This window comes from Hesperophylax consimilis, chromosome 20, assembly GCF_061612785.1.
Source record: "Hesperophylax consimilis isolate HC1 chromosome 20, BYU_Hcon_1.0, whole genome shotgun sequence".
NCBI lineage: Eukaryota > Metazoa > Arthropoda > Insecta > Trichoptera > Limnephilidae > Hesperophylax > Hesperophylax consimilis.
In genome coordinates, this window is record NC_142855.1 from 19,243,722 (window position 1) to 19,266,411 (window position 22,690).

A 22,690-nucleotide genomic window follows, 5' to 3' on the forward strand; every position below is an offset into this window, starting at 1 on the left:
CCTCACGTTTTTCCAACTAAAATTACTGAAAAAAAATAAAAATACGCACTTATTTTATTATATAAATGTGTTGTTTTTTGTCGTTTCATGTAAAAATAGTTAAAATTCACAAAGTTTCATAATTTTTTTTCAAATCGATTGGAAACTTTGGTTTTTTAACTTTTAGATTTGAATATAAAGCGTGGTGTTTTCTGTGGTTTAGTGTATGGAGTATTATCGTGCCTTTTATGTAGCGTGTCGGGTAGTATGCAATAATACTCTTAGGTGATCTATGTACTGGTATTGGGGAGCTGCTTGTAACAAAAGAGGGACAATCCTAGTATGCATCGCCTTTTATAGCATCTCGCAAGCATGCTATCTCGCTTGCACTTACACACATTCATACAGAAATCAAACTTTCTAACTCTGTTTTCGATTACATTTCTCACCACGACAGTAAGGGATTTCAAGACAACGATTTCTACGAGATCTATGAGCTAAAAATTAGCGGGGTTAACTAACTAACTAAACATCGTTTCCCCGCAGGGGTAGGCAGAGATGACGGACCGCCAAACAACTTTTGGCACACACTCCTTGCCTCATTCACATTCATAAATACTCTTCTATTATTCAGACTCTTGACAAGGCCTGACTCAAGTATCTGATTCACTTGGTCGTGCCATGTCAAATGAAAAAACATATATGTACCACATAATTGACTCCATTTCCGGACAACGTGTATAACTTCATTTAATTGGAAAATAAGAGAGATCTTGTTCTTAAATTCATATAAAATATGTAAAAATTACACATAAGTAAAAGGCCCAGATAATAGAAACAAACAGAGGGAGATGGGCCATTGTTTACTCAGCTACTTGCAAATAGGAGTGAGCGTTATTTAACGTAACTAGATACAATAACTAGTTTCGTCGATGTAACGGAAATAACTAGTCTCGATAAAATTACAAGTAGTTATTTTTGTAAATGCGTTATTTGGTGTTGGGTGTGATGTAAAGTAGTTTCGGCCGTTTCGCATGCGACCGCGTTTCAGTAACGCCGCGTTTCGTAACGTAACGCGGTAGTCGGCGCCGTCGGCGGGACGGATTGTTATTTGTTATGCATATGTGAGACTAGTTTCGGTCGTTTCGCATGCGACCGCGTATTTCCAATCTCTGCCGCGTTTCAGTAACGCCGCGTTTCGTAATGTAACGCGGTAGTCGGCGGTATTGTTATGTTATGCATATAAATCACCATTAGTCCTCGTTTCAGTCGCCTACGCGTTTCGTTGCTCTATCTATAACACTTGTACACATTTTAATATTGACAGTTATTTTGAAATATTATTATGTTATTTTTGCTTATAAATGTATCTTATGTAATAAATAAATAAAAAATAAATCTGTTTGTATGAGGGTGACGACCGTAATTATAGAAGGGTAAGCAGAGAGGATAGACCGCTTTTATTACCTCCAATGTTTTGTTTTACATTGAAAATAATTAAATAATTTTAGCGCGAAAGGGATTGGAAATACACCTCCCGGGCAGCCGAGCGAATACCGCACAAGAGTCCCAACTGCTCCCGTCTGGAGCCAGTGCGAAACAATTTATTTTTGGGGTATACCATGTAGCGCTACTCCCTTCTTTAGCCAACGTTTCGGACAGCGTTACAGTGTCCATCATCATACCGCACAAGAGTCCCAAAAGCTCCCGTCTGGAGCCAGTGCGACTATGGCACCCCCAATTGAGGTATGTTGTGAGTTGTGAGGCTGAAGGTAGTAGGGAGGGGAAGGAGATGGGGTAGATGAAGGTGGGGAAGTACCTGGCTATTCAGATCTGGTCACTAAACACGGTGAACACACTGAATGGTGGTCTTACACCAGGGCGATACTGAGTGTATCTTCCTGTATAGATAATTTAATAGTACACAACTGCTGCCCCTGTACAAATGTCAAGTGCGCCACACTGTAGAATTTGGCAGCCACCTCGGGTTTGGAGCCCCAAAATACCTGAAAACAACCCTTGACTCTGTGCAGAAACGGGCGGTCCGTTTGATAGATTACCCTATCTTAACAGAACGGATTGCAATCTTTAGAGCACAGACGTCAGGTTGGTATGCTGTCCTTGTTCTACCAGTATTTCAATGGAAGATGCTCCGAGGAACCAGCATCATTGATCCCTTCGGCACCGGTGAATAGTCGGGAAACACGCCAAACGCGGGCAAACACATGTAAGTACACGGATGACATTTGTCACGCGAGGACGGGTCGCTTCTACGAATCGTTATTTGGTACAACAGCTCGACTTTGGAACGGTTTGCCGGCCTCTGTGTCTCCTCCCTCCTATAACATGGGTATCTTCAAGGCCCATGTTCACTCCTTCCTTTCCTCAAAAAGACCCTCCACCCAGCATCCCCAAAGATGACATAGGCCCTGAGGGAAATTGCTTCCCTCCGGGCCTCCTGTGAGGAGTTAATATAAAATATATATAAATACATAATTTAAAAATTTCTCGAGTGAATTCTAGTACTTTACGGCCGGGCGAGCGAAAATTCCCGAAAAGCGGGAGTCCCCGTCTCTGGGAAGCGACAGCGAGTGACCCCTTTTTGAATTTAAAGTTAAAGTAAAATAATTAATAATTTAGTTTGTCTTGTCTCGTCGCAGTCGTTATACCTACTTGTGTATAATTTTGAGTACTTTCTTACGTTTATATGTTATTTTGGTGTTTTATGTAAATTTAATGTTTCTTTGTTATTATGTAAATATAATTAGTGTGGATTGTAATGAGTCTAAATAAAGTGTAAATATAGTGTAAATAAAGTGTAATATAGTATAAATAAAAACTTATAAAATCTCGAGTGAATTCTTGTACTTTACGCCTTTACGGCCGGCCGATCGAAAATTCCCGAAAAGCGGGAGTCCCCGTCTCTGGGAAGCGACAGCGAGCGACCGCTTTTTGAATTTAAAGATTTTAAAGTAAAATAATTTAGTTTGTCTTAGTTCATCGTTATTCATTATACCTACTTGTGTATAATTTTGAGTACTTTCTTACGTTTATATGTTATTTTGGTGTTTTATGTAAATTTAATGTTTCTTTGTTATTATGTAAATATAATTAGTGTGGATTGTAATAAGTCTAAATAAAGTGTAAATATAGTGTAAATAAAGTGCAATATAGTATAAAAAAAACTTGTCGATAGTATAAAAAAATAGTATAAAAAAAATGTCTCGAGTGAATTCTAGTACTTTATGGAACTTTTTTCAAAAACTAGATAATGAAAAAAAAGCGAAATGCAACAGTTGTGGTGAAGTTTATAGCTTCAAAAGTTCAACCGCGAATTTGAAAACACATTTGAAGCGAAAACACCTCCATGCGTATATAAGCATTTGTACCGCACAATCAACGGCAAGGACCCCAGAACAAAGTCGTGGGCAGGAACCCCCAGGCGATGTCCAACCTCAGCCCTCGTCATCCAGCTCCGATGCTGCGTCAGCTTCTACGTCCACTGCTGCAAGTACCATACCCATATACCGCGCTGCGCAACAGCGCATTGATAGCTACGTAATTGGAAAAAAAGTAACACTAACTAAAAAAAGACAAATTGATAATGACCTTGCTAATTTATTTATAGATAGTTATCACCCTTTTTCTTTAGTAGAAAAACGTGCTTTTAAAAAATTTGCCCGACACATACCTGGATACGAGTTACCATCTCGAAAAACTGTCTCTAACATTCTCATTCCCACATTATACCACCAAACAGTTCTACGAAAAAAAGAAGAAATAAACGATATTGAATTTCTATCTCTAACAACAGACTTATGGACGTCTCGGGTCAATGATGCTTACATAGCTGTAACGGGGCACTATATAACAAAAGATCTTGTTCTTAAAACATTTTTATTAAAATGTGCAGAGTTTAAAGATATGCACAGCGGTGCGAATATTCAAGCTGCATTGCTCGAAACGACCAACGAGTGGAATGTAACAAATAAGATAAATTTTATTGTTAGTGACAACGCAGCTAACGTCAAAAAAGCCATAGCTGATATAGGGTGGAAGCATTACGGATGCTATGGCCATACGTTGAACTTAATAGTGCAAGATGCCCTGAATTTAGTCCAAGCTTCTTTGGATAAAGTCAAAACTATCGTCCGACATTTTAAGACAAGTACAGCAGCGCTAGAAAAATTATTAAAAGTGCAATCACAGGAAAAGCCGGACGTGATACCAAAGCGCTTGATACAGGAAGTACCAACCAGGTGGAACTCTACGTTTGCTATGTTACAGCGATTTGTCGAACTAGAAAATCAAATATGTGCCACTGTTGCAATTCTTAAAAAAGATTTACCAATCTTAACTGTTGAGGAATGGACAATGTTTCACGAACTGTGCAAGGTTTTAAAACCTTTCGACGAAGCTACGAAAGCTATGAGTGGCGAAGATTATATGACAGCCAGTACCATCATAGTCATGACACGTTGTCTTAGAGAATCATGTAATCAACTGCTTCTGGAAGGCTTTACTATAATTACAAACAATGTAATTACTGCACTTCGGACAGGCTTAGATAAAAGACTAGAAGGTGTTGAGAGAAGTCGAACATTCTCGATATGTACAATTTTAGACCCAAGGTACAAAATGAATGTATTCTCTGACACTAATGAGGCAGAAAAAGCAAAGAAAATGCTGGAAGAGATACTTGCAACTGATATAAGACGGCGACATGGAGAAAACCAACCGCAACCGCAACAATCCACTTCAACCTCAGCTTCCATACCGGTACGAGATAAATTTTCACCTTGGTCCATTTTAAGCAATATTGTCGGGACGCAGCAGCAGCAGCAAGTAGGCACACCTTTGTCGTGTGCCATCAAAGAAGTAAACTCTTATTTGAAAGACAATATTCTACCAATGTTTAACGACAGTGGGAAATTTAACTGTCCATTGCAATGGTGGCAACTTAACCGTCACATTTATCCCAACCTTGCTATACTTCTGCGCAAGTATGGCAACATAATGGCAACTTCAGTTCCGTGCGAGAGGATATTCAGCAAGACAGGGCTCACGATTAATAACCGCCGCACACAATTGAAGACAAACAAAGTTGCCCAATTGATGTATTTAAATGTTAATTTAGATCCAAAAAGATTTTTGTTAGAGTCATAAACTCTTTTAGTCATTAAATAAAAATAAAAATGTAAATAATTTTTATAATATTATAAGACTTACAAACTATGTGTAAATAGCCAAACAAACAAAACAAGTGTAATGAACAAACCAACCAAATAATTATACAGTGTAAATAATAAAAAAATATCAGTGAAAACGATGAAAAGGTGTAAATAAACAGTAAATATAACGTGCAAATAAACTGTAAATATCAATAACCATTGTATATTATTCGTGATTAGTCGGAACTAATTAATTAATTAGTCCGACTCGGGAGACACGCCAAACGCGGGGCCAACACATGTACATGGTTGACATTTGTCACGCGAGGACGGGTAAGTGAATGAAAATAACTAGTTACAAAAATAACCGTTTTGAAACAGGTTACGCCGACCAAGAAACTTGTTTCGTTACGTTTCTTGAAAATGACGTTACGACCCACGTCTACTTGCAAATTGACGCTCCGTCTTTGTTTTTACCTACACACCAAACGCCATGGCACGTAGGTAAGAACTATGGTTCCAGTTTAAATAAATAATTTTAAAATGGATATTATCGATTTTGTAAGAAGCATTTTCATTATTTATATTTATAGGTTTTGTTCCTCAAAGAATGCACTTAATTTATTGTTGTAGTATAAATGACACCTGACGGGAAGTTCCGGTTCTATCCTTAGATAATAAATTGTCCTTAAGTTTAAAATTATTAATGACTTTTACATTAACTTTGATTCTAGTTCTCTCGAACGACAGCAAAAAACTCGTTAATTTTAAGGTTAAAGACAATTCCTTATCTTTGTGTAGGACCGGATACGGCCCTCTGATCATTTTGTAAATAATGTGAGGATTTGTATGAACTTTGCACTAAATTGTAACGAGAATTAATTATTTTTTTTAAAACCCTTTTTTTTCAATAAAAACTTATAAAACCTTGAATTTGTGTTTTATTGATTTATTAGCGCAGACCCATGAAAAATCAAGGCATACTAATATATCAAAATATATATATTTTTTTTTTTTTTTAAAGAAAACAAACATTCCCGGGTTACGAATAACCTGACAATATTTGAAAATCTCCTACTACCACCACAGTAAGCGTAAAATGTTGCTTGTGTTGTGATGGAGGACTTAGTCAGCCGAGGAATTGAACACACTACGCCTGGGTGGGACCCAAACGCGATGTCAACTCGGCCACTGACCGAAATGCTGTTTGAGAAATCACAGGGCTGTATGAATTTATTGATATATCAGTTCCTATTTTTAAAATGACAAATCCAAAGCAAATCATGATACTTTTTACTACAAAATTATTTTAATTCTATATTTGAAATGTGTACCTATATATTTCTTGCGTTTAAATTTCAGATTTCAGAAATTTAAAGTCAGATTTTGTCATTTTTTAAGGAACTGCGCTTTTTAGTTAACGTCATGCAATAATCGATAATATTTGGATGATTTTTATAGCGCCGTTTTTGTGCAAAATCACCTCAAGGGCGCTGTACAAACTTATAATTTATTTATTTATTTATTTTATTTTAAATGCACATTTACAGTTATACATAACCAATAATAAACATACATTTTATTTTAATTTATTAAGTAATAATAGCGTTTTTGAACTGGTGAATATTAAGTTGGAAAATATCTATATCAGGGGACAGGTAATTTAGTAACATAATCATTTTTCCGAGCGGCATTACTAATGGTAAGTTGGTTTTGCATTTTGGAACGACAAAGTGATCTGAACATCTCTACAGTGATCTATGTTATTACTTAACTATTTATGGAGGTAATATACAGTACCATACTTACCTGGTAGGTCACTTGAGATTAACACTTAATTAACATTAACTAATTGTTTATTAGCGAAATTTAGATACAGGATTTAGGACATAATTGGATATAACTGGACTTTCTCTCAGGAATGGTATATTTAATTATAATATCCCGTGATTTTTCACAGGTCTGCTTTATAACTTCGAAAGAAAACAACTCGGTAACAGTAACAAACGTTTATTACAAAAAATGTCATCCTCACATAAACACTAAAATACACTTTTCTAATTCTATATCATAATATTATTTAAAACTACAAGTACGATCAAGAAAGAGACACTTAGATGGTTTGAACTAGTAAATAAAAAAGTAAATAAAAATACGCAAGTGTATCAACTATACATGGTGACCTGAAACCGATGGTACATACAAGCGGGAAAAATTTAAAGGCAGGTCCACATTTCGACACATTTAAAAAAAACTGTAATATCCTTGATATTAGTGTATGAGCTCACCCATAGGTGGCACTAGATTAGTCCATTAGGCTATCCATAGATGGCGTTAGCTGTCGAGAATAATAGGATAACAAATAACTATACTCTGCGCAGACAATTAACCGTTTGAGTGCCAAAAAAATTCATACAGTTGCTTGTAAAATGCCACCAAAAAAACATTATTTTTTATGAAATTATATATTTTTTTAAAACCCCATAAATTCTTTGAATTTTCAAGGATTTCGATGATTTTTTCGGTGTTTTATTAAAGAATATTGGTTTAGAATCACGCGGAGGAGGATCCCGAAGTCCAGGCGTTTCGAAAAAATGAGAATTTTACGTACAGACGTACGCGCGAATCAGAACACGACTGACGCAATCGACGGAAATCGACGATCGGCAATCTTCGTTAAAACACGAATCGACGAAAATCAACGATTGGCACTCAAACGGTTAAATTAAGGCAACGGTTCGCAGCGCAGTCCATTGTGGGTCTTTGCTGCGCAGGATTTGAATGTTCGTTTTTAACCTAACCGCCTAAAAATGAGTGAGATGGATAAATTATAACACATTTTTAAAATTATTATCATTGTGTGTTTAAAGTTAATCGACAAAATTTTGATAACTGCGTCCACCATCCAAAGTCCTCAGTTTCATTCTTCTATTCCTTGGGCAGGATCCCCTGCTCTTTGGCCATGGCCAGCAATTTGTCTCCGGCGGGGCTGGGAGCAAACCTGTCCAGCTGCACCCCATCAGACAGACTGTGTCGGGGCAGCCAGGGGCCCTGCACGGAGGGGTGCAAGGTGCTCCCCATCTTGCGGTAACGCAGGCCACTAGCGCCCTGCGCCCCCAGCAGATTGGCGAGCCAGCCGTTCACTTCGGTGCGATCTTTGTTGTGCAAGGAGAACCATTGCCGTTCGCCGTTTACTGCAGATAAAGCAAACTCAATTAATAAAACAACTGTTGAAGATGGCAGACACAATATAAAAAAAGCTTTAATGAGCACCCAACATTTGTCCACGGATAAAATTAGCGCAATATGAAAACCCCTTCTACAAATTTTTCTTGAGTTCAACATCTCGGCTGTGAAAAGATTTTACGGCCTCTGTGTTTCCTCCCTCCTACAACTATGTCAGAAATGAACATTATTAACAATATTATACAGGGTTTTCCAATAAGAGGTGTTATTTTGAATAGCCCGCTATTTCGGTAGATGTTACTTTTGAAGCTGTCATTTTTTGACATTTGACAAGTAGAATCTATGCCATTAATAAAAATGGAACGATACACGCTTCAACAACGCATTGAAATTATTAAAATTCACTTGAGTGAATCAAATGCAAATCATCTTGAGTGATGAGGCCCATTTCCACCTCGGTGGCTTCGTCAACAAGCAAAATTGTCACATCTGGGGCTCGGAAAACCCAAGAGTTATTGTTGAAAAGCCTCTCTATCCTAAACATGTGACTTTATGGTCCAACGGAGTCATTGGACCTTACTTTTTCGAAAATGAGGCTGGAGCAACAGTTACGGTGAATGGATTGCGCTATCGAGAGATGATTAATGATTTTAATGGCCGGAATTGGATGGTATTGATCTGGACAACGTTTGCTTTCAACAAGACGGCGCTAAGTGCCACACAAGCAACGAAACCATTGATCTTTTACGATTGAATATCAAAATACTACCTCTTATTGGAAAACCCTGTATAAGGCCAATTACACCAATTACTGACATAGATGCTACATTATCACCTCAATTGAAGAAGTTTCTAACTTCACTCTACCATGTTCTGAGATATGAGATTTTCCGTTGACATATATTAAACTAACATGCTTAACACAAGATAGAACAGCAAAATCAGAAAATGTCAAATAGATTATGAGAAATCGTCTTTGCAAACTTTGTCACGTCATAACATGGTAAGGCGAAGTTGGAACCCTATCCAACTAAAGTAACGAACTACATTGCGCCTTGTAAAAACGATTAACTGCCATATATATACAAACAAAATGGCAATTGCAAAAGTTCAAAGTGATGTTAGAACCTTGTAAAATAAATAGAAGCTTTAAAAACTTGATCTTAGACCTCCGTCATACAAGTTTCCAAAGAAATACAGCACGACAAAATTAGGTCATTTTTGAAAAAAATGTCACTTAGTACCTTGTCCAACTGAGGTGATGATTTCTCTAAATAGTATAAAATAAAGTCGCTATCTGTATCTGTCTCTTTGTGCGCTTAGTTCTTCTAAACTACGCAACGGATTTTGATAGGATTTTCACTATCATTCAGAGAATTTCTTCCGGAAGGTTTATATATATATAATACATACATATTACATTTATAGAAAGTAGAGAAAATTCAATGTTTCGTAATCAAGTTGTAAAAAAAAATATTTTCGGGCGTTCACATTGCCGACGCTGGCTAAACCTTATGGAATACATCAAAATAATGCATTACGGAATTGTAAATCTTAAAAAGTCCACAACGGTTCTCCTAAGGGTAACTCCCAGAAATGCCGGATACACTACAGCTAGTATACTATAGATCAGAGGTTCCCAAAGTGATCTATATGGACCCCCAGGGGGCGATATCGGCATGCTGGGGGTCTATGTCAGCGAGAAAAAAATTTGAGGGTCCATGAGATTCAAATGGGGGTAGATACGAACGGACCCTATTTACCTCAACTCAATATTTAGGAGTTCCGTAAATGACACAATACACCTAACACAAATATAATAGACTGAGAAATTACTTATTTGATATTTGTATGTTTATATATCGTAAAGTTGTTTATTGAGGTATATAAATAGAGTCTACGTTCCTTTTCTCGTCAGAATTAATAAATTAAACCAAAACATTGCACGTTGGAAGCCGCGAATTTTTCTAGTTCCCCAACTTGTTTTTGAAAAACGTCCAGGGTAATAATGACGTTCAACATTTAGATGTACTTCACACAGACTTCAAAACTAAGTTTGAGGACATTTTGACTGTGGAAATGGAATGTTGAAGAATCGGATATCATGTGACAAGAAGAACTGATCGGAATAAGCGCTAACAAAGAACTTAAGGGGCAGTTCTGTAGGGCCAGCTACAGAAAGAAATTCCCGTTGCTTATCCTGCTTCATTTGGTGTAATACCTCACAAGGGCGACCTTGACTGCACAGTGTAAAGACAGAGCAACTATACCGCCACCCGGTTGTTGGGCAGGCAAGGGAAGGGAATCTTTTTACGAAAAAATTAAATGATTATCACATGGGTCGTTAATAGTTTTAGGAAAATTCAATATTCGGCAGGCAGGGGTCTACGGAAAAAAAATATTTGGCAAGTGGTCTACGGGGCAAAAAAGTTTGAGAACCTCTGATATAGATTTAGTACAAATTGTACCAGTCTGATGATGAATGAAACTGGTCTTAAAAAAAAATTGTAAAAATGTTATAAAGGCTTCTTAAATCTATAATATCAAAAAATTTAAACTTTTCCACCGAGCTATCTATAAATAACATTGATATTCAGTCGGTAACGCTGAAGTGACACCTTGGAAGTATGTTATATAGGTGTGATGCAAGCTTACAGTATTCTCCAACTATGACTGGAGTGCGATGTCTCCTCGGCTTAAGGTAAACGGCAACTCCCGGCTGCTCCTGCGCAAAGTTGATCAGGTCATTCTCCACAAAGTCCCTGGGAATCAAACGCACAACTTTAATTAGTTTGATGACCTCCTTGGTACAATGGTATACATGACTACCCATCCAGAGGCTGCGAGTTTAAAACCTGACAAATAAAATTATAATTGATAAAAAGAAAGACAAATATTCCCAGATTCTGAAAAAGCTGACAATATTGTTATCCCTTCTACTGGAATAATTGTAGTGGGTGCACGTTGCTTGTACAGGATTTTCCAATAAGAGGTGTTATTTTGAATAGCCCGCTATTTCGGCAGATGTTACTTTTGAAGCTGTCATTTTTTGACATTTGACAAGCAGAAACTACGCCATTAATAAAAATGGAACGATACACGCTTCAACAACGCATTGAAATTATTAAAATTCACTTGAGTGAATCAAATGCAAATCATCTTGAGTGATGAGGCCCATTTCCACCTCGGTGGCTTCGTCAACAAGTAAAATTGTCGCATCTGGGGCTCGGAAAACCCAAGAGTTATTGTTGGAAAGCCTCTCTATCCTCAACGTGTGACTGTTTGGTGCGGTTTATGGTCCGGCGGAGTCATTGGACCTTACTTTTTCAAAAATGAGGCTGGAGCAACAGTTAAGGTGAATGGATTGCGCTATCGAGATATGATTAATGATTTTTTATGGCCGGAATTGGATGGTATTGATCTGGACAACGTTTACTTTCAACAATACGGTGATACGTGCCACACAAGCAACGAAACCATTGATCTTCTACGATTGAATATCAAAATAACACCTCTTATTGGAAAACTCTGTATAATGATGAAGGACTTAGGACATAATTAGTACAAGTAACAACTATTACTAAGTTGGAGAAGATGAAAAATATGCACAAAATAGGTTATTAGGTTATGTAGATGAAACTAAAGTCACAAAACATTAAACATGGCATCAAAACATGGGAAATTTTGAACTTTGATTGATAAAATAGGACTTTAATGGATCTCTTACCATCTCCTCTGACGAAAGAGTTGTTTTTTGTAGTTATTACGTTAAAACGAAGCGTTATTTCAATAATTTCTGCATATTAATACACTTCGGACGGGAAAGGTATTTCTACTCGTTCGGTCGATTGATGCTTAACGGCGGGAAGGGTAGTTCTACCTTTTGCCTCATTTCAATGGCAGAAAAGACAGAATTATTCAATGTTTTTATATGAACATTTAATACCAATCTCTTTGTAAAGGTCCCAACTATATGTACATAATTATCCAATCGTAATGCAAGTCTTTTTTTTATATTTATCTTCATGCCTTTCGTTTACATCGGTATTTCAACAAAAGGATAGTATGTTATTTGTTATTGTAATAATTCAATTCCTGGAATGAGGGTTTTTATGACCGTGAAACCTGATTTGAATCTCTATCTCTGTTACGCACCCACTCAACACCTATGCGCAAGCAAGTGAGAGATGTCGGGCGTATTTAAAGAAAGCAGGTATGGGCGGACCGTAATAAACATATTAGGGGCCGTTCAAGTATTATGTAAGCACTATAGGGGGGCAGGGGGGTCTTTGCTTTGCTTATTTTTGATGACATGGGGGGGTGGGGGGGTCGAGATAGTGATTACGTCAGCACTGCTCAGCAGTAGTTATTTTTTTTTACACATTGGCAACCCACACATTGTCTATGTTTGAAAACCGAATACATATTCGGGGATTCCCACAAATAATTAATACGTTTAGGTACTCGCTTAAAAGCGAATGGGGGAATTACCGCGCGCTACTCACTTGTCTAAATTTCTTCCATCAATCTATTGTTTCGTTTCAGTACGATTGACGATTTGACGTGTTGTAAGCAAATCAAAGCAAGTTAATATTTGTGTTACCGTTGATCCTCTTTCGCTTATGAATCAATAAAAAAACAGAATACATTAACAGAAAAATGCATATAGGTACCAATTTTTACGTAAGCATGGGAGGGGGGGGGGGTAAGAGCTTTGCTTACTTTTGGTGACAAGGGGGAAGAGGGGGTAAATAATTGTAATAAATCTGCTTACGTAATACTTGAACGGCCCCTTACAAGGTTAATTGAGTTGTATTTCAAATAATATTCGTTTTCATTTAGTACTTTTATATCTTGGGTATGCTGAGTTACTACGTAGAAATTTTTATTAAAATTATTTCGAAGATTTAGCGATTTAAAACAAATTCGCGCGGGACCTTTATTTTAGCCCGGAGTCAGCGTAGCGCCGGCGCAAACAATACCCGCACAGATATGTGTTAAGATCGAAATGGAATTCTAGAATAGGTAAAGGTTACGAATTCCGCTTCACGGTAAATATGGAATGTTTACTTTGAATTAATACTTGAATTTAGTTATATTATTACTAAAAGTTACTATAAATGTTGGGGAACCTTTAATAACGCCTGCTCGCGTCCCCTTTAGAGTTATATCCCAGTTTTCAAGTAGTTTGTGGGCTACGCTAGGTTTGTATAGACTGGTTTGTGATTTAATTCTAATACGATATTATGAATATAATCCAACTCTTGATATGAACATAACGGCGCCGCATACTAATTGACATATCGCATAAGTGACCTTAAGTCAGTTATACGTGAAACCTGTGATGCAAATTTGAAAGCTGATAAGCAAATTAGAAAAAAGAATTGGATGTGACCACATTTTGAACTTAATGGATGAGAGACGTAAACACAAACATAATGAGACACAATATAAAAAACTTACAAAGAACGATTAGACGTGAAATTAAAAAAGCCAAAGAAGAATGGATGAAGTCACAGTGTGAAGAACTAGAATCGTACAGTCGTAGTCACAATGCATTCAAACTTCACAAAAAATTAAAGGAAATTACAGGCACTTCTAGAAGAATTACTACATCATGTTTAGTTGACAATTCCAATAAATTAGTATTGGATGAAAAAGATATTTTACAAACATGGGAAAAGTATATTCATGATACATTCAAAGATATTAGACCTGACATTAATATTCCCAATGATCAATTGCATGGACCATCGATTTTAAAATCAGAAATTCTTCATGCGATAAAGACTTCAGACAATAGAAAAGCGTGCGGACCAGACGATATTCCAGTTGAGGTGTTGAAGCTCTTTAATGATGAAAATGTTGACTACCTGTTGAGGTTATTTAATTCTATATACGACACAGGGAATATACCCCAAGATTGGCTAAAATCCACCTTCGTGACATTGCCTAAAAAACAATACCCTAAGAAGTGCAGTGACTATCGATTAATAAGCCTGATGAGTCATGTCCTTAAATTATTCCTTAAAATAATACATGCCAGGATACGCAATAAGTGCGAGCAGGACTTGGATGACACTCAGTTTGGCTTCAGAAATGCGTTTGGGACGCGTGAGGCATTATTGTCTATCGATGTACTATTGCAAAAGTGTTGTGACCAAAGAAAGGAAGTTTTTGCCTGTTTTATTGACTACGAAAAGGCATTTGACAGGGTAAAACATGCTGACCTAATGAAAATGCTTGCGGATTGTAACGTTGACACCAAAGACCAGAATCTCATAAAAAACTGTATTGGTACCAAACAGCAGAAATAAGACATGGGAATGAGAGATCTAATGCAATTGCCATTCAGCGTGGAGTACGACAAGGCTGTATCCTGTCGCCACTATTGTTTAATCTCTATTCCAACTATGTCTTTAAAAGAGCCCTAAGTAATACTGAGAAGGGTCTTAAGATCAACGGAGTTGTCATTAATAACATAAGATACGCAGATGATACTGTATTACTAGCTGACTGTATCGATGACCTCCAAGACCTATTAAATCTGGTTAGTAATGCTGGTGAGCAACTGGGCCTAACAATCAACGTCAATAAAACAAAATGGATGACATTTGGACGACTAGATCACTCTGAATCAGTGATACAGTTAAATGGTTGCAATGTCGAAAAGGTCGAAAGATTTAGATACCTCGGCAGTATTCTCACGGAGACTCTTGACCCAGATGTAGAGGTTAGGTGCAGAAATGAAGCAGCAAGAACTGCGTTCATTAAAATGAAATCCCTCTTCTGCAATGATAATATCAGCTTAAAACTAAGGCAGAGAATGCTAAAATGTTATGTGTGGTCGGTCTTGTTGTATGGATGTGAAACATGGACCTTGAAAGTAAATACCATGAACAGGCTTTTGAAATGTGGCTTCACCGGAGAATACTCAAAGTCCCATGGACCGACATGATCACCAACACAGAAATTCTCAGGCGGGCTAGAGCAGAGAGAGAACTGCTTAGATTAATAAAAATCAGGAAAATTTCATATCTGGGTCATGTACTTCGAGGGGAGAAGTATCACTTGTTCCAGTTAATATTGAAAGGCAAGATAGAGGGTCGCAGAGGGCCTGGTAGGAGACAAATGTCTTGGCTGCGAAATATACGAGAGTGGACCGGCATTAGAAGTGTGGAGGAGCTATTCCGGGCAGCGCAAGACAAAGAAACATTTTCTAGAGTGATCGCCAACGTCGGGGGGACCTGATACGGCACAAGAAGAAGATAAGTGACTTAATAAACGAAATGAAAATTAAAAGTGCGTATTTTTCCGTCTCCCCCGACATAATAAATCATGTTTTGAATTAATAAAGCTAAATCCATTTATTTGAAAGTGAAATATTGCGTATTAAGAGTGAAGCGGAATAAGAGAAAAATAATCTAGAATTTTATCACAGGTGTTTCCCAAGCTTAGTCGCCCTCATCTTCTTCTCCTCCCCACATTTTCGCCTTCAGAGCATACCCCGAGTGGGGATACCTTAGTTCCACCGGCAGACCGGGTCCAGGCAGTTAGGCCGGACTCACACTAAATTAAAGTACAACGCGATATATTGCTTAAGGGAGCTATTCAGACCGTCTCCATCAATAGTTAAAACTCTTGCCTACAAATGACAATAAAGCTAACCTCACTCCTCGACTGGAGCCATTGTATTTGCAGAATTTGATGACCACCCTCTGCAGCTGGCAGACATGGCGCCCCAGCCCGTTCTCCAGGGGGGCGCGCACGAAACCCGACTTCAGGAATAGGTGGTTGTTCGACATTTTTATCACTAATCACTAGCTCAATGTTATTTTTCTAATAAAATGTCTTCAATTTTTAGGTTATGTAATTTGTCATTTTTGTGTCATTTTGAGATGTTAAAGGGCTGCCATTTTATGAAACACATTTACCCCAAAAAGAATAATTGCGGGGGTAGCCACGGAGCAAGAAATACAACAAAAATAATATCTCCGAACACACTACCTGCTTCATCCACATTCATATGTTCGTAAGTTCGTAATCTGGATGAAGCTTAATCCCCCACATATCCAATTTCTACAGATTGTTTCTCCTTAACTCTTTAAGTTTTTAAGATCCAAAAATAATAATATAGAATAATATGTTATTTTTAAGATAATATTTATATATGAAATTACCGAGATAGAAAAAAATCGCAAAGTAAGCTCCGAAAATTATTAAAAACACGTTTTTTCCTGTTATTTTATATATTATAGGCAGAGATGTGCTTTATTTCAAATAAATCCATTTCAAATGGAAATGCAAAATGCAAAGTGGGTATTTTCCATTTTGCATTTTAAATGCTTTTCTAAAAACCATTTTGCATTTTAAATGCTTTTCTCAATGCATTTTCCATTTTAAATGCTTTTTTGCAACATCCTTCCTACTATCTCCAATCATCTTTTTTTAATAAGCCCCAAATATCAGTCGGTCCTCAACCTCGCTATGAGAGATAATTTAGATTTGTCAAGTTGATCCCTGGTAGGAGCCCTGGCAATTGAGTGATACCATTACAAAAAATACTGATTCAAATACTGAACATGGGGCCATGACGCTGTAATATTAAATGTTAGATAGCAGTTTCTATGTTTTTACGTTGGCAACATTAGTCCCGCGCAATTTTTTTGTGGTTTCATCTGTAGTCGTGGTGTTTTTGGATGTACCATCATGTAATATGTTTGTTCTACATTGATGTCCATTATTAAATGACAAAATTGTTTAAAAATTCTATAATTATTTTAATTTTTTGACCTGAGAAACCATTTTGCATTTTCAATGCATTTTGAAAATCGGTATTTTGCATTTTGCATTTAAAATGCTTTTCTAAAAACCATTTTGCATTTTGCATTTTCAAATGGAAAAGTTTTGACCCATTTCCATTTTGCATTTCAAATGGTTTTGGGTACCCATTTTGCACATCTCTGATTAAAGGCATGAAAAACATCTTGTATAGAATTGTATCTTCAAATGCAACTAAAGCATTTGTCAAGGAAATTTTATTTTATAGTATTTCAAACGAGCGTTTTTTTAAAAATATTTTCACCATTTTCTCTTAATTATTAAAGTTTTTTAATATGAGCGCACCCCCTGTAACATTCGTATTTACATATCTCCCTTTTAAAACAATTATTAACGCTTACTACGGGGCCTTAAGACGTTTTCGTGAATACATAATTTCGTCTCATTTATTGTCTGCATTACAATGCCCTTGAGATATATTTTTTTTACAAAACAGGCGTTACAAAAATTATTATATGCTAAACACCAATAAATTTTCATTTTTATTTAACATTATTTGTCACACAACATCATTTGAGTGAATTTTATTACTTTCACAAAGGCTTTTAGTTACTAAAGCAAGTTTTTTACGGCGATATTCATGCATTTTGTTCGTGGGATTTGAACACCCTACACACTTACTACTATTTTATTATTTATTATATTTTAATAATTATTAGGAGTACATCACCATGCGATCTAGTATAATTATAACGAATGGTCAAGCCAAAGCAATGATAAAATAATAATTTGAGATAAATTTTTCCTCCCGCTGGCAACATTAGTCGGGTGTCTGCAGTTTATATAAATTTTTCGTGTAATTTTGAAAACCTACAAATATCAAAATGTCTGGACTCCCTCTTGGCCCTCCCGTCCGAATTTCCCCGCTAATTAAGGTAAATTAGTATTTTAAACACAACATCCTCTTAAAAGTCTAAAGGTTTCATTATATTTTAGAGTTTTTCAATTGTCAATTTGAGGTTAGGATTTTACGTCATTATATAACTTTACCGATGACTTTTGGTAACTTATCATTTAGTATGTCTTTTCGAAACCTTTATGCATCTAAATATAATGTTTTAATGTATTACTACAATACAATTCGTACCTTTATTACACAATATAATAATAATACACCTTTTTTCTTGGGTATTTATATTTGTAACTGGTTTACACGAATAATATTCTCAGATTTCTATGTTTCAATCTCTGTCCAAATCGAAGACCAACCCCACACGGAGAGAGAAAATAATATAAAAACATACTTCATCATGAGCCTTTTGGGGTAACAAATGTATACTAGAGAATAGGCGGTTCGTTGGTATATACATTTAATTGCACTGCTTTTCTTCAGTCTTCACATAACTTACATTAAACTTGTCAAATTCCGCTGCAAGCTTAATCGCAAACAATATATATATATATAGCACATGGTTGCAACTTAATTTCAACGAGAAGTAACCAATTATGTGGTGGGAGATGGTATAACATGAATTAAAGTTCCATTTATTCTCAAAGTTAAGTTTGAAGGTTAGGAAATTCGCACAAATTACTAAAATAACTCAAACTAAACCCTAAAAACCTATTTTATGCATGTGCAACTTAAACCCCCGACTTAAATAGTTGTCTCCAAGTTGAAATCAATTGTTGTTTTTTTAAAGAGCCTTTGCATGCTGCGGAATTTGATAAGTTTGCTGAGCAAACGAATCGTGCATATAACCTTGTTTTATCATACATCATCGGGCGGTATCGATATAGATCAGCCCGCCGAAACGGTGATATGAGTGGGACAGATTACGCTCATAACTGCAAGTCACGTGTTGGAGCAGTGCAGATGTATAACTCATCCCGTGCACTATCGGCACATGTGTGAAGCACCATGAAGGGAAGTGAATTTTGTAACACTTTGATAATGCATAATCCAATGCATCTGGAATGGATTAGTTTAGGAATACTAATTTACAATGCTAGGTGGTTTTCTTAACAGCTGAATACTGTGCTCCATTATGGGCTAGAAGCGTCCATACTCCCGTGGTCAATGTTCCACATGACTTAGCTCCCCGTAGTTGCAAATATAACCCTGCCAAATATCAGGCGAGACATTGCAACACTGAGGGAATACAAGAAGGTGCAGTAAAATAGCGCAATATCTTTGCACAATGATGTGTTCTCTCACCTCACTGTGTAGTAAACTCGTCCTCCCACGGCAGCTATGTCCACATGATGCACAGGTGGGACCGTAAAGCTTCTGCGATGTGTGAATGTGTTGCGGTGTAGACCACAGGACATGTTAAAGAATGCCGGCTGCATTCATTCCCCGGCAGGATTGACGAGGTCTGCAGGGCGACGCTTGGGGCCCTAGACTGGTTCACTGACCTACGTTTCCCTCTGACTCTGAATGTATTTTTATACATTTACTAAAGATATTCCTCTGATGCTTATGTGGGGGCCTTGCGAGCATATGAATTTAGTTTTCTCCAGATCAACGTGACACCATTTTTACTAGATCCACACACGAGGCTCTGAGGAAAAAAATCCTTCAGGGCCTATGTAATCTTGGGGATTCTGGGTATTTTTAGGGAAAGAGAGAAGTTCTGAGAAGATAAAATATATGATGGCTGGGTAGAAATCTGGGGGTAAATGTGTCCAGGTGTGACGAACGTATGAATCCATCCCTCCCACTGCGGTGCGAGACGAAGGATTGAGAAAGAGTCTTGCTGGAGTGGTCAAAATGTCTCCGTTAACCAGCCTCTTCCGATCCCACCCGCCGTGCAGTAGGTGGGCAAAAGCGTTCACTGCCAAAACCTAGCCAAACCTCGCTCCATTAACCCGGGCACCCGTACTACGTCACCAAACATGGCGAACCACTCGGGGTGACCTATGGCCTTGGTGTTAATCAATAAAAAGGTTCTCGGGGCGGTAGTCAAACCGTTAACTAAAGTTTGGGAGCAGTAGGAGATGGTATCTGATTATTGCTGTGTACGAGTGATGTATGATTGTTTGTTTCAGGCCGGGCGCTGGAGTTTCCTGGTTGTGGGAATCCTGTACGGGGCCGCGCACCAGTCTCGCCTCTCCAAGCGCGAAGTTGGCATCCGCGAAGAAGAGGCGCGCCTCAAGGTCATCCGCGACGCCAAGAACGCCGTTGAGAAGCAGCGCACCAGGGAGCGTATGTACAAACCAACTCAACATAATATATTTAAAAAAAATTAAAATAGAAAAAGATGGCCAGGTTATGAACAACCTTACAATATTTGAAAATCTTCTGCTACGATCATTAATTGTCATCAATAGTGGGAAGATGCTTGTGTTGTAATGGAGGACTTTGAAATTTGAAATCATTGTTTATTTGGACTTTCTTATTTGTATTTTTTTTTCAATATTATGTTTCCTGCCTGAAAGAAAGTTTATAAAAACGAATTGTCATTGATGTAGTGGTGTTTCTTTGGACAAATTATGTAATTCCTTATTTGAAATTTAAAAAGAATGATGCACATAATAAATGATTTAATAGCTGTGCCCTGCCACGCTTTGCTGTAGTTCAATCTGTCTGTACATATAGAGAACCAATAGTGCGTGTTGCTTTTACGTCCAACAGATGGCGCTGTTTAAAAAAAACATGTTTTTACCTGTGGTAGGTGCAATTTCAAAGCAATCGGTGAAGAACTCAAGACTTAGGCTTAACTTTATCTTACTTTGATGGAAATTGATTGAAAATTTTCATATATAGAAATTTTAAAATGAAATAATTAATCAATTACGTACAAATCCAAAATGAAGGGTTTGAAAGGGTAAACTAATTGGAGGTTAACGGGGGACTGAGCGTGGTGGTCGCTAATAAAAAGTTTTCCAAAGAAGCGAGGCTAGCAGTCCACAATGAAGTGTTAATACCAAACCTGATGTACGGCAGTGAGTCATGGAACTGACAGAGCAAGACCAAATGCTATGGAAATAAGATCCCTGAGATGTGTGTGTAAAAATCATGTGTGACCTTGTTACAAGTTACAAATACTACTGGAGATCTGGAAAGAATACAAAGCTGATGAAAACGTAGTGAAAAAGTTCCAGTAAGAGTTGGATGGCAGTCTATCCTCTAAGCATACCACTCCAGAGAAACGGCGCGATGGTTAGTTAGTTAGTGTTGTGTTCCCACAAACAGTTCTTCAACTCGTCGTGGAAGGAGATTATGAAGAATAAGTTCTTTGTGTTAAATCAGGGATTTATTCAATACTTCGCATATTACAAGAGTGACTCGATAGTCGACCTAACTAGGAGCTGGCTAAATGAGATCTGCAAACACAAGTTTGTCTTGGAGCAGCCTAACTGGCCCTGGCGACTACTGGCTACTATCTGCCATCTTGCGGACTTCCAAGCAAGCTCTTCGCACTGCCCTCTATGAGTCCATCTGTGAAGCTCTTAGCTAACTCACTTCCCAACAGTTAGTTAGTTAGACTTTTTGTGAAAAATCGAACAGCCAGATAAACTAATTTATGTATTTTCTTTGATTTCAGTTGAACAACAAATGATCGACGAACTATCCAACACTAAGAAGGCTGTCGTTTAAAGTGTTGCAAGCGCCGTGTAAATAGGAGATCCACCTTCTACATACAATCAACAACATGGCAACACCGAGAGGGAAAGAAAAAAATTCAACACCATAAACAAACTTAATTTAAAAACAACTCTTTTACAATGTTCTTTTCTGAGAATTTATTTCATTATTTTATTATTGTAGTATTGTAAGGATATAGAATATTTGTATATTGTTTTTGTATTTTTTTTTCTTTTCTTTTGAATATTGTGTGTTACTTTGTATGTGGGTTACAACATCTTTGATAAAATAAATATAATATTGTAGGGTAAGAGTGAGATTATGTTTTTTTTTTTTATTAATGTTTTTAACGCCCTGGGCAATTTTGGGAGATATACCTCACACCCTGACACAATCTTATAAAAGTTATGCTATTTCATTTCGTATTACAGTGAGAAATATGCTTTTAACAGTGTTAGAAAGTGAGAATTAAAAAATGCAAATTGAATGTTTTTGTTGTGATGTTGAAAACATTTTGTCGCTGGAGACGAGATGTTTCGTTATGACGTTTGTCATTTTTATGGCATTATCAGCTTTGTTCTGCTCCCACCAACCATAGAGCAGGAATTCAAACTCCGCGCTTGATTTTTCACATGCACCACGCCGCACCGAGAAAAGTGCGGCAAGTAACAAGCAGTGGCGGTCGGTGACTTTTCGTAGAAGAGATGCTGGACATCATATGTTTATACTCGTACATACTACGTACTTGATATCAAATATGCACATCTAGACGCTAGCCCACGAACAAGATACAATTAGGTACCTACCGTCTAAAATTATCTCCATTAAGCTCTATAACTCAATATTTCCAGTATCCAGAATAAGTTTTTTTTTCCGCAAATGGCTGAGACACAAAACTTTTTCGCATTAATGATTCAATTATACGACTACACAATTCACTGTTATCATTTAGAACACGTTGGCGAAGTATCCAAGCTCAAAGCAA

At 37.2% G+C, this 22,690-nt stretch overlaps 3 protein-coding genes across 3 annotated transcripts; 2 read left to right on the forward strand and 1 right to left on the reverse strand.

Moving 5' to 3' along the window:
* Positions 1 to 1,954: 1,954 nt before the first annotated feature.
* LOC149414264 (zinc finger BED domain-containing protein 4-like) lies at positions 1,955 to 6,077 on the forward strand. Its single transcript, XM_089643728.1, has one exon. The coding sequence runs from the start codon at positions 3,199 to 3,201 to the stop codon at positions 5,143 to 5,145; it is 1,947 nt and encodes a 648-aa protein (XP_089499854.1). The 5' UTR covers positions 1,955 to 3,198; the 3' UTR covers positions 5,146 to 6,077.
* Positions 6,078 to 7,144: 1,067 nt separating this feature from the next.
* mRpL43 (mitochondrial ribosomal protein L43) lies at positions 7,145 to 16,263 on the reverse strand. Its single transcript, XM_089644291.1, has 3 exons — positions 16,005 to 16,263; positions 10,992 to 11,098; positions 7,145 to 8,344 (listed from the first exon to the last, which is right to left on the reverse strand). Exons 1-3 carry the CDS (start codon positions 16,139 to 16,141, stop codon positions 8,079 to 8,081), a joined length of 510 nt encoding a protein of 169 aa, XP_089500417.1. The 5' UTR covers positions 16,142 to 16,263; the 3' UTR covers positions 7,145 to 8,078.
* Positions 16,264 to 17,913: 1,650 nt separating this feature from the next.
* On the forward strand, positions 17,914 to 22,024 carry ATPsynE (ATP synthase, subunit E). Its single transcript, XM_089643755.1, has 3 exons — positions 17,914 to 18,052; positions 20,166 to 20,322; positions 21,665 to 22,024. The coding sequence occupies exons 1-3, from the start codon at positions 18,002 to 18,004 to the stop codon at positions 21,715 to 21,717; spliced, it is 261 nt and encodes an 86-aa protein (XP_089499881.1). The 5' UTR covers positions 17,914 to 18,001; the 3' UTR covers positions 21,718 to 22,024.
* The last annotated feature ends 666 nt before the right edge of the window (positions 22,025 to 22,690 follow it).

Excerpts from the sequence above, each read along its gene's own strand:
- LOC149414264 (XM_089643728.1), top strand. The coding sequence starts at position 3,199 with ATGTCTCGAGTGAATTCTAGTACTTTATGGAACTTTTTTCAAAAACTA.
- mRpL43 (XM_089644291.1), bottom strand. The coding sequence starts at position 16,141 with ATGTCGAACAACCACCTATTCCTGAAGTCGGGTTTCGTGCGCGCCCCC. Across the intron at positions 11,099-16,004 it reads GGCTCCAGTCGAGGAGTGAG|GGACTTTGTGGAGAATGACC; the intron begins GTTAGCTTTATT and ends TTTGATTCCCAG. Across the intron at positions 8,345-10,991 it reads AGTCATAGTTGGAGAATACT|TAAACGGCGAACGGCAATGG; the intron begins GTAAGCTTGCAT and ends CTTTATCTGCAG.
- ATPsynE (XM_089643755.1), top strand. The coding sequence starts at position 18,002 with ATGTCTGGACTCCCTCTTGGCCCTCCCGTCCGAATTTCCCCGCTAATT. Across the intron at positions 18,053-20,165 it reads GAATTTCCCCGCTAATTAAG|GCCGGGCGCTGGAGTTTCCT; the intron begins GTAAATTAGTAT and ends TGTTTGTTTCAG. Across the intron at positions 20,323-21,664 it reads GAAGCAGCGCACCAGGGAGC|TTGAACAACAAATGATCGAC; the intron begins GTATGTACAAAC and ends CTTTGATTTCAG.